We start from the raw sequence: 12,029 nt of genomic DNA on the forward strand, positions 1-12,029 counted from the left end.
GCCAAGCCCGGCGCTGCTCCTGAGGAGAGACTGTCCTCCGGCGGCCGACAGCAGAAATTTCACCGTCTGCTGTCGGGGAAAACCTGCCGAGAAACCCTGGCTGGGGTTTTTTGAAAAGCGGTTGGCCGATTCGAGGGGTTTTGCTGAGGTTTGGGCAGCTCCTCGGTGCGGGGAGAGGGGGAGCCCCCTGGGCTTCCGAAGTCAAGCCACCTTCTGGTGCTTCAGGTTGCTTCGAGACTAAATACTGCTCTTAAAAAGAAGGCCTCTGCTGCCAAAGCAAAAGCAAAACACACCAGCTTTTTGTTTCCACCCCTTCCAATGAAAACGCTTGCTAGAAGAGGTGGTGGTGAGTCTTGATTTGGAAAACAGGCCAGTGCAGCTAGAGCCAATAGAGAAGAAAAGAGTTCATGTGTCCTGAATGCTGATCATCAGTTATTGTGATGTATAATTATGGTTAAAAGCTATTACTGTAATTTAATTACATAGCATTGAAGGTGTGTGGCACTCTGCAGACTAACTAGGAGCATGAGGGCAGACAATTCCAGTACAGCACATGGAGTTTTTCAGCCCACTGCTGTTTTCCTCTGGGGACCAATCAGGCAGGTGGCCTAGGAATAGCCTCCAGGCTCCAACAAAATCTCCATTCTGGTTTCCCATCAAGGAGTTTGGCCAGTGAAATTTTGGCTGGCCTGAGGTTCCCCTGTTTCCCAGCTATCTCCAGCTGCTGGAGGAGACCCAAAATATACCCAGAATTACTGTAGTTCATTATGCAGGCTCTGGGCTTTTGTAATAAAACCCCAGAATAAGATACCCCCAAAGGCTGCCTTTGCGTTTACAACAAAGAACACACAGAAAAAAACACGTGTTGGGTTCCAGGTCTGTAATGACTTTTTCATGGGAGAGGCCTTTGTACAGGTGTACAGACTTCTAAGTCAAAGTGAAGGGCTTGCAAACTCTGCTGAGTTCAGAACCTCACGGGTAGCACTTGTCAGTGTGACCTGACCTGGCTGTAATACCTGGTCTTGCTCATAAGCCCACGGCAAAGTGTGAAGTACTGTAAACAAATGGTGATAAGAACAGCAAGTGAGGTGCTGTCAGCCTTCTGCTTATGTTAGTTTGAAAAATTAAGATAACTACTTGGGATTCCTGTTCGGGGGGTGTGCTTTACCTTCTGCTCTCCCTTTTGCTCTAGTTACCGCTGCCTGGCCCTGCTGTACTGGAGGATGTTTCGACTCAAGAGGGACCACGCAGTCAAGTATTCAAAAGCGCTTATCGAGTATTTCAAGGTGCATTCTTCATGACACGCTTTAAAATCAGGGTGTCATTACGGGAAATACAGCTTCTTACTAGAACAGTAGTTGTCCTAGGCTTGGATATTCCCCTATGAAGTCCATAGGACTTTTATCATAGACTCCCATGTCAATGCCTGATCTCTAGTCAGTTCTGTTGTCTTCACAAGGGCCCTTCCCTGCAATATACACATCATGTCCCTTTATGAAGGATGAAAAATTAATTTTACTAACCAACAGGTATTTTCAGACTATTCTTAGTTGTTTGTCTAGTGCTATCCAGCTCTGTTGTGAATAGGTTTTGCAGGTTTTCCTCTAAGAGCCCTCTCCAGGATTACACTTCCCACTAGACTACCTGTGAGTTGAAGACTTTGATCTAGATCAGCTGCAGGCCTTCCACTTAGCAGCATCGCTAGGTAGGACAGTGCAGTGGGACATGTTCTTACCCAAGGAACTGGCAAACAGCCCGTGCTGACTTCAGTGGGAGTTCTACAAAACCATTGGAGGGCAACCAAACCACTTGCCACGAACTTGACGTGGCACTACTGGCTTCCCTTCCTGCCTTGTTTTGCCTGCTGCTGCTTCCATTTTCAACTCTGCCAGGTCCAAACCCTAGTTATTTTGAATAAGACAGGAAGTAATTCAAAGTATTTTAGTACATTTTTTTTGACAGAAAACCTTTCTCTGGAGCAAAGGTGAAGCCCACATAGCAGTCTGTCACTGCTTAACTCAGGTCTGACAACAACGTTCTCGATCCACTCCCCCTCCCACCCAGGTAGGGAGGGAGAGAGAGAAAAAGAGAGAGACTTGGCTGGATTGAAGACTAAACTACACAGCTTTAATTAAACACTAATGAATTATATAAGAAAATATATACAATTATATACAAATATGTTCAAGTATGTGCAAAAGCCTCTCGCCTCCCCTCACCCCCAGCAAGTCCCACAGCACTCCCCTGAGCTGGCACAGTCCCAAGAAATCCTGGAGCTGCTGGAGAGAGCACAGAGTGATGAGGGTCACGAGAGCTCGAGCCTGGGGGTCGACGGTGATGGATGGACGGAGTCCTGCCTGGACACCGGCCATGGATGGAAGAGAAGGGAAGAAGAAGGAGGAAGGAAGTTGTCTTCTGTGATCTCTGACCTTCCTCTGAGCTTACGTAGATATATGGAATGGAACATCTCTGGCCAGTTTTGCTGTCTGTGTAACTCAGCCTCCTACGGGGGGGGTCATAGATCTCCCTGTAGTGTCTGAGCCAGCAGAGTGAAGGTGCGACCTTGAAGACCCAACAGTTAGAAAAACATTCCACTGTCTTATCAGCTTTAGAAGAACACACTGTTGCTACTTACAAGGAAGCTTACTGAAGGAAAAAAAAAACAGCAGAAAGAAAATTTGCTTCACCCTGGCTCAAACCAGGACACAGTCTTCCAGCATTTCATCTACAAACACAAAATTAGCCTTTCTCTTTCTAATTAAAAATAATAATAATGATTGAAAAATAATAATAATAAAAACACAAACCATACAAGTTCTGTAAGACAAACTGCTTTGGGAGACCTGAACAGCCATTTGTCTTTGAATACAGGAGTCATCTGTTGGGGTTTTCTTGAAATGAAAAACAACCATTCTTTGACATATTGTTAATAAACTCAAATACAAGCATAAATGCTCATTCTGAACACATGAAGACCATAAAGGAAATATACAGATCTGTTATTGTTAAATTGACTGTAATTACTTTTTAAAATTTAGGAATATATAATTCAACAAGGTATGTTTCCCTAACAATTACTTGATTTCAGAGGAAAGAAATATGTGCCTATCAGAGCACTTTATTTTTCTTTACCAGCCCAGAGAATACCTGCATTAAGAACAGGATGGTCAGACTCTCAACCATGTAAAATGTCTCTTACTAGTAGACAGAAACTGTTTCACAGCAAACATAAAATGGACTTAGACTCTACTATAGCCAAGATGAGCTTGTTTTTTTTCTCAACTCCTGCAGATATAATGGTAGCATAGTTTCGCATTAGAAAGTATTCTTACTTTGAAAGTAAAAATGGGGAAAAAAATCCATTTGCTATAATTTTCAGTGGAAAACAAGCCAATTCTCCACTCATTTCATATTTGGTATCTAAAAGCTTTTAAGACTAAGTGATGTGAAATGCTGACTGCATTAAGAACTTCGACACATATTATCAGTCAAAGAAAGATAGGAAACCTTGTCACACACATTTGCAGGGAGAATTAGACACACTTGTCTTTTAGAAAAAAAATAAAATTATTTAAATCTCCTTTAAAATATTATATTGCCATTATTGAAAACATTAATGCAGCATATAATTAAAAACAAGCCACAGATATTCATAGGCTAGATACATTTGAAAGCATAAAGAAACCAGGAGAATGGACAGCAGCAAGCAAAGTGGGATAAGACATCATCCTTTATAACATTACACTCTTAGGAATCCTTACTCCCAGCTTTCTGGTGCAGAACTAAGAGGAGGCTAAAATAATATACCTTAAAGGTGAGAAAAAGAGCATGGAAAGTTTTTACAGTAAGGCAGAGGCTGGTTAAATTTACAATGGAAGTATCTTCAACTCCAATTTTCACATATTCATGCCTCCAACTCTGTAACTAAATAATATGTACTCACTTTTCATTACACTAGAAAGATAAAGGCCAGTAGTTCTGCAATAGATCAGAAAAAAAAAAAAAAAAAAAAAATTAAAAAAAAAAATCAGAGGCTCTCAGATGTTTATTTTTAGCCAACTATCTTTGGCATAAATATAATGATGATTTTTCTATAATTTAGTGTAATTATAATTGACATTAATAAAGTGGCCTTACAAATTGAAGTAAAAGCTTTGCAGAGATATTAAGAGAAAGTACTTACAATTTTTTTATCAAACAGCTCTGTAGAAACATGTAGCAAAAGGGAAAAAGTGGCAAACTTCTTATCTGAATGAAATCATAAGACATTTTATATTAGCAGAAGGTAATTATTCAAAGTGAAATTTAGGAAGGACATCACCCTCTACCATGTCTGAAAAATATTCCTTCAGACATTTGAGCTCCCATGCATGAGTGGGATGCAGGTGTTTGTTTAAAAAAACAGACAACTCTCCAATTTTACAGTGCCCTCAGTGTCATGTTGAGCTTCTGACAGAGGGAGCAGTGCTGCCAATTGAATCAATGATACCTGATTATTGTAATGATACATGATAGTTAATGTGCTTTGAGAATGTCTGCGGAGTCAAGCTGGGCAAGCAGAAAAGACAGATAATGATGGACCTAAGTGTATGGATTGTGACAGTGCTTTTATGTGAGCGAAGTACTCTGACAGAGGTGTCCATAGGCACAGGTCAAAGCAGATCTTTAAGGACCTGAGCAGTTGAGCACCAAAAGCTTTCAGTAGTAGGTATTTGAATAGAAGAGAATTTCAGAAGTGAAACTTTTGGTCAAAATCCCAGCATAAGCTTCTTTTTCAGCCTGCGAATTTAAACCATTTACTAAAGAATCTCTAGTCACTCTAACTTCACACTTGCTTCCATTCAAGGATACCCAATAGTGGCTGGAAAAAAAAAAAAAAAAAAGACACTGTTCTATAAGAGGAGCAAATGCTGAGGATTACGAGGTTTATTCTATTCAGGATGGTAAATGAGGACTTCTTTTTTTTTCCTTTCACACCTTAGCCCTTCCTGCCAAAAAAAAATAAATAAAGGAAACCCATTGAAGGAAGAAGCCCCTATGGGACACTCCAAAACTTACTTTTCATACCACATACCTGGGATGTAGAAGGCTCAGTGTCAAAATGCAGGAAGAATGCCAGGGAAAACACAGCACTGATGTGATTGCTGCTGAAATAAGAGCCAGTGTTGGTGTGTGCATGAAATGTGGGAACACAAGAATCAATTCTAAGGACACATTAAAACTGAGAAATCAAATTTCTTTAATAGAGGCTTACAAGATGTGTCCAGCTTACTGCAGAGCAGGTTAGGAGATGATATAATCATTGTGTGTATGGAAACAGAGCTGGTAATACTAGGCAACATGCAGTTCGGTTGGTGTTGGGCCAACAAAATCCAAAAGCCAGCACCAAAGTTAAGAAAATTCAATCCTGAAACCCTGAAAAAGAATCTGTTTTTCTAACTGTGAGGCCTGCTAAACATTAGAGCAGGATGCAGGAGCACAAGGAGGATAAATTGTGTCTCAGGATTTCTTTATGATTAACTATCCTTTTTAAAAAGAATAGAATAAAATAAAATAAAAATAGTAATTTACCTTCTGGTAAAAGTTCCATGATTGGTGGAAAAGGAAAATTGCAAATTGAGTGTCCAAGAGGGTTGTTCCTGGCCTTGAAATCTGTGAAGCTCCTTCCTAAGCCATGGGAGACCAAGAGTTTTTGTACTGCTGTTAATACTTGTAACTCCTGCAGCTTGCTACACCTTCAGCCTTGCATTTAAACAATATCCATAAACAGATCTCAAACTGCAGGACTTCACTTGGTCTCCCATGGCTGTCAGAAGAGAGAGCTGTTCTCCAGCCCACAATTATCTGCATGTATGGTTTCAGGAGAAGGTGCAAGAAGAACACTTTCCTCTGAAGTATCAGACTGGCCTTTGCTGAATAGGAGGCTGCAAATGGAAAAACCTATAAAAGTTTTGGTTCTTAGACTTCTGCTTCTTACATCTGTCTCTCGCAGGCTAAGGATTAAATCAGTTACTGCATTTGGGAGAAGGGAGGAGTTTTTCCACAGATCAAATGGGCAGGAACCTGTCTGTAAATTCCCACCAGCTCTTGCAGATTAACTACTAGAATAATTTTAGTTATTCATTTTCCATTATTGCAGACAACTGAATGTCTCTTGCTTTGTAAAGATAGTGCTTGTGCAAGGTAGTCTCTCCTCAGCCAATTAAATTCTTTAGCCTAAGCACAGTCATAGTCTTAATGACTGCAGGTATACAAGAGATCACATAAAATGGTCTAATGTCCCCTTCTGGGAGGTTCTGGGAAACCCTTCAGCTAGAAAAAACACCATTCTACAAGGCCAGTCTCTCTGGCCTTGTGAATGCTGCCATATTCAGACCAAGGGGAGAAGGCCCAGGGGGAGCAATCAGGAGCAAATTCTTGACCCTGATGGTTAAAACAGCCACTTGAGCTGAGTAATCCCCAGATCCACACCCCTGTGGTCAGCCACGCATAGCAGACTTGCAGTCTCTCAGGTCCTAGGAGAATGTCATTTGTCTTTGGGGGCAGAAGGGTGGGAGGAAATCCTCCTGGTTTTCTCCATCTCAAGGAAGTCCAGCCTAAACATCACAGAGTCTTGGCAGCACTTACTTCTAAACTCCCAGGATTTCTGTGAAAAGTTTCAATATACATACTTTCCTAATCAGATTTTCCCTATCCCAGGACATTTAATAGACAGTGATTTGAATCTGTGCTGCAGAACTGCTTCATCACAACTCCAAACTAGGGTCTATTGCACCATGTGACTTGAATACTTCTATCTGCACCATTTTTTCTTTACATTTTTTTACATTTATACTGTTTAATGTTCTTCACTTTGTAGTCTTATATAAATTATGTGCATTGTGAATTATTTTTTTCCTTTACAGAATTCATCAAAAGCTGCCCAGAACCCATCTCCTTGGGGTGCCAATGGAAAGTAAGTTCACAGGTTTCACAGAAACATCAGATTGGCAGTCAGAAATTGTCTTTTCTTACCTGTAGTATGTTCTGATACTCTCATGTTTTTAATCCTAACACCTTTTAAGTAACTGCATTACCATCTGTTTCCAGGAGCACAGGCACTCCATCCCCCATGTCCCCTAGCCCTTCTCCAGTCAGCTCTGTAGGATCCCAGGGGAGCACAGGGGCCCCTTCCCCATCTCCCATCATCAGCATCCCGCAGCGCATTCATCAGATGGCAGCCAACCACGTCAGCATCACCAACAGCATCCTGCACAGCTATGACTACTGGGAGATGGCTGACAACCTGGCCAAGGAAAACAGAGGTGAGTGAGTCAAGGCACTGGACTATTCTAGAAGACTGTCACATGATTTTGGTCAGGAAAGTAACTCTTTTGATAGGAATTCTGTCTTCCAAGTGGGACAGCAGAGGTGATTTTTTTTATTCAGTCTTTTCTTAGTCTGTTCCAAAATGGCCCAAAGAGGCAATTTTGATAACTGTCTCACTAAGAAGCATCTAGTTGTTTCCTTTATTTGGCTGGTCAGGACTGGTGATAGACAGATCACAGACACAGCTGTGGGTAGCATTCACTGCCATCTGTGTAATTCTGGAGACAAAGGTTTGTGGAAGACAAGGCAGCTTCCTGCCTCCCAAAGTTGTGGAGCTGGATGAGATACATTTAGCCAGACCACGTCAAAAAGCAGGAGGACGCTTCCTTTCTGCATAAGGAATAAACAGCCCCCCAGCCCTCCCCTCATCTGAGCAGATACAGATGGGGACAAGGTGCCTTGCTCCCTTTTCAAACCAAACTTCTCTCAGCTGAACTGGTTTCCACAAGGCAATGCCTCAGCATCTGACTTCATGGTAATGCATTCCTTGGTTTTCAGGATAAATCATGTATATAAGGCAGGGACCTGAGCAGGATTCAAATTAAAATGAAGACACCTGAGTGTAGGTGTGTATATATGAGTTGAGAGACTAATCTCCCTTTACAGTTCATGGAGTTTTGTTCAGTACAGACAGCAGAGTTCAGAGAGCTGTTCTGTTCACCCTGAAGAGGAGGAAGGCATACAATGCATGGAATCATAGAAGCAAAGAAAGTTAGGGGTTAGAAGGGACCTCTGGAGATCATTGAGTCCAACCCCACTGCCAGAGCAGGACTATAACAGAATCTAGGGCAGGTAACACAGGAACGCATCCAGATGGGTCCTGAAAGTCTCCAGAGAAGGAGACTCCACAACTTCTCTAGACAGCCTGTTCCAGTGCTCCATCACCCTCACAGTAAAGAAGTTCTTCCTCATGTTGAGGTGAAACTTCCTGTGTTCTAGCTTGCATCCATTGCCCCTTGTCCTATCATAGTGCACAAATGAAAATAGATTGTCCCCTCTTTCTTGACACCCACGCTTCAGATATTTGTACACATTAATAAGATCCCCTCTCAGTCTTCTCTTCTCTAGACTAGACAGCCCCAGGTGTCTCGGCCTTCCTCATAAGACAGGTATTCCACTCTTAATCATCCTTGTATCCCTCCATTGGACCCTCTCAATTAAATCTCTGTCCTTCTTGAACGGGGGAGCCCGGCACTGGATGCAACACTCTAGGTGGGGTCTCACTAGGGCAGAGTAGAGGCGGAGAAGAACCTCCCTCAGCTTGCTGAACACACTCTTCTTAATGCACCCCAGGATGGCATTGGCCTTCTTGGCCACAAGGGCACATTGCTCTCCCATGGTTAACTTAATGTCCACCAAGGTCCTTCTCCACAGAGCTGCTTTCTAGCAGGTCAGCTCCTAACCTGTACTGGTGCCTGTTGTTATGCCTCTCCAGGTGCAGAACTCTACACTTACTCTTGTTGAACCTCATTAGGTTCCTCTTTGCCCAGCTCTCCAGTCTACCAGATCTCGCTGAATGGCTGCACAGCCTTCAGGTGAATCAGCCAATCCTCCCATCAGCAAACTTGCTGAGAAGACACTGTCCCCACTCTGTTGAAGATGTCGCGCAGGAATGGACCCAGCACTGATCCCTGGGGGACTGCACTACTTACAGGTCTCCAACTTCATTCTGCACCATTGATCACTACCCTCTTGGCTCTGCTATTTAGCCAGTTCTCAATCCATCTCACTGTCCACTCTTCTACCCCACACTTCCTGAGCTTGCTCATGAGGATGTTATGGGAGACAGTGTCAAAAGCCTTGCTAAGGTCAAGGTAGACTGCATCCATTGGTCTCCCTGCATCTACCCATTCAGTTACAACATATAGAAGGCTGTCAGATTAGCCAAGCATGATTTCCCCTTGGTGAATCCATGCTGGCTACTCCTAATAACCTTCTTCTCTTCCATGTCCTTAGAGATGACCACCAGAATGAGCTGCTCCATCATTTATCCTGGGATTGAGGTGAGGCTGACTGGTCTGTAGTTTCCTGGATCTTCCTTCTTGCTCTTTTTGAAGACTGGAGTGACATTGGCCTTCCTCCAGTCCTCAGGCACCTCTCCTGTTTGCCATGATCTTTCAAAAATGATGGAGAATGGTAGAGCAAAAACATCAGCCAGCTCTCTCAGCACTCATGGGTGCATCCCATTGGAGCCCATGGATTTGTGTATATTCAGTTTACCCAACTGATCTCCAACCCAATCCTCATTGACCAGTGGAGAGTCATCCTTCCTTCAGGCCTTCTCTCTTACATCCAGGGTCTGGGATTCACAACTGATGGTCTTAGGAGTAAAGACTGAAGCAAAGAAGGTATTCAGTAACCTGCCAGGTCAAAGTATACTGATCAATTGCCTGAGAAATTTTCAAATGGGCACTACGTGCCTCTAAGTAGGCCACTGAATTAAGTCCCTAGGGGCTAGTTAACCAAATTGCTCTTTAGGCTGCACTGACCATGTTGTCCAGGCCTCTACTTGTCTCTCACAGTAGCTTAGATATCTAACATTTGTATAGATAGACATTTCTATGTAGGGTTTTGGATTTTCTTGTCCTTAATCTCAAAATAAATCATAGAATCATAGAATGGTTTGGGTTGAAAGGGATCTTAAAGATCATCTAGTTCCATCCCCCCAGCCTGGGCAGGGACACCTCCCACAAGATCAGGTTGCTCAAAACCTCATCCAACCTGGCCTTGAACACTTCCAAGGATGGGGCTTCCACAGCTTCCCTGGGCAACCTGTTCCAGTGTCTCACCACCCTCACACTAAAGAATTTCTTCCTTATGTTTAACCTAAATCTCTCCTCTTTGAGTTTTAATCCATTATCCGTTGTCCAGGGGTAATCTTGCCCAGTGTTTGTTTGCTTTATCAGGACTCAATGGAAATTAATGAAAGGCAAAGCCAAAGAACTCACTGTTTTGTTCTTTAAAAAGAAAATTTTTGTGCATCAGCCTGTAGCATCATGAACCACAGGGCTTTAAAATTAATCTCACCAGCACTAAACTTTCATTCCCAAGAAACGTTCAGCTTGACTCAGTTTGCAAGAGTAAAATCTACTGAAGGGTGACAAGTAGCAAATACAGCTTTGCTCTTCTGATGCTGAATCTTTTTTTCCCTGTAGATTTTTTTAACGACTTGGATGCATTGATGGGACCTATCACCTTGCACAGCAGTATGGAGCATTTAGTTCAGTACACCCAACAAGGACTTCACTGGGTGCGGAATAGCACTCACTTGTCATAATGACTGTGTGCCATTCACATGGACAGAATACCTTCATGGATAATTCAGTTATTCTGGACACTGTGCTACAGAAATAGTCAACCACAGCATTGATCCAAACAAAGGTGAATATTTCTTCAATATTGAGCAAAATCTTTCTGAGTGAAGACATGCTTGTGCATATGTATGATATACAATGTCTCTTCAGAATGAATTGTTCTGTGCCACTCTCTAAACTTTTTCATACACTAGAAAGAACTGATCTTAGTGCACAAAAAATACCCTTTCTATTCTTGTGCTGAAAAACGAACCAAAATCTCATGGGTTAATTGAACCAGGTGCAATAAGCACAGATCCCTATTCAGGAAAGCTCTCAATAGAATCTTAACTTTAAGCTTGTACTGAAATCCCGTTGACTTCAGCAGAGCTTAAGCACATACACAAGGGCTTTCCTGAACTGGAATGAATGAGGGCAAATAGCAGACATGGAGAACTGTTACCATGAGCATGGACACATCACAGAAGTTTCAGTATCAATGTGCCATCTCCCTGTTACTTCCCCACTGGGGCACTCGGAGGAGTTGTGTAGTCCACATTAAGTTGGAGAAAGACAGCATTCCTTCATGTGCAATCAGTTGCAACAAATTGCATGCATTTCTTTATCTCCTCTCTTTTTAAATAACTTTACCTTTTGTTCAGCTCCTCACCAGCAGTATAACCTACAGTATCAAGCAGAAGCCTGCAAACAGATATGCTGATAACAAGAACATAAAAGAGATGGTGGAAAATTGCATCCTGTTACTGACAGTAAATAGATAAATGAAAAAAATATGGCAAACTGCAATCCACTTAGTAAAGAAAATGTGTTAATTTCAGCCGTGTATACACAGAGAGACAGAGAGAGATCTATAACAACTATTGGCTTTGCATGGGAAGGCTTAATCCCACAGATTTTGACTTTCATATCTTTTTCATCTAACAGAAGCCTGCAGCATTTTCGTCTAGGCTGTATGGGAGCATCACATGCAATTTCCTTTATCTGGGAAGCTGAGTTTGCTGCTCATCAGGCTAAGAACTGTTTCCTATCATAATCCTCTCACTCTTCATGCATAATCCTCAACTAGGCTTTAACGTTCCTTGATTTATGGGATGTTTTCCCTTCCTGTTGACAGGCTGTGTTTTTCATGCCAGAAGAATTAATCCCACAATAATTGGAGTTTAATTTGGGTCAGCTGAGGTCAAGGCCAGTTCATATCAACTGTGCCTGCATTCAGTCCATCTTTGTTCATTGTCAGTGGTCTTCACACATCTGTTTTGGGGTTTTTTTCTGTATCAGAAATGTCAATTTTTTGCAATCAGATTTGCAGCCTTTACTCAAGTCAGCAGCTCTGGTGACTTTCAAGGC

The 12,029-nt window shown here is 42.3% G+C and overlaps 1 protein-coding gene across 1 annotated transcript in view; it reads left to right on the forward strand.

Annotated features, from left to right (window-relative positions):
• Positions 1-11,228, forward strand: part of AFF3 (AF4/FMR2 family, member 3) — a 345,281-nt gene extending 334,053 nt beyond the window's left edge. Inside the window, exons 19-22 of the mRNA XM_010001439.1 lie at positions 1,193-1,286; positions 6,906-6,955; positions 7,090-7,304; positions 10,524-11,228. Coding sequence (XP_009999741.1) covers positions 1,193-1,286; positions 6,906-6,955; positions 7,090-7,304; positions 10,524-10,645 — 481 coding nt within the window. The 3' untranslated portion in view covers positions 10,646-11,228. The remainder of the gene's footprint in view (positions 1-1,192; positions 1,287-6,905; positions 6,956-7,089; positions 7,305-10,523) is intronic.
• Positions 11,229-12,029: the final 801 nt, after the last annotated feature.

This window comes from Chaetura pelagica, unplaced genomic scaffold (assembly GCF_000747805.2).
Source record: "Chaetura pelagica isolate M959 unplaced genomic scaffold, ChaPel_1.0 scaffold377, whole genome shotgun sequence".
Classification (NCBI taxonomy): domain Eukaryota; kingdom Metazoa; phylum Chordata; class Aves; order Apodiformes; family Apodidae; genus Chaetura; species Chaetura pelagica.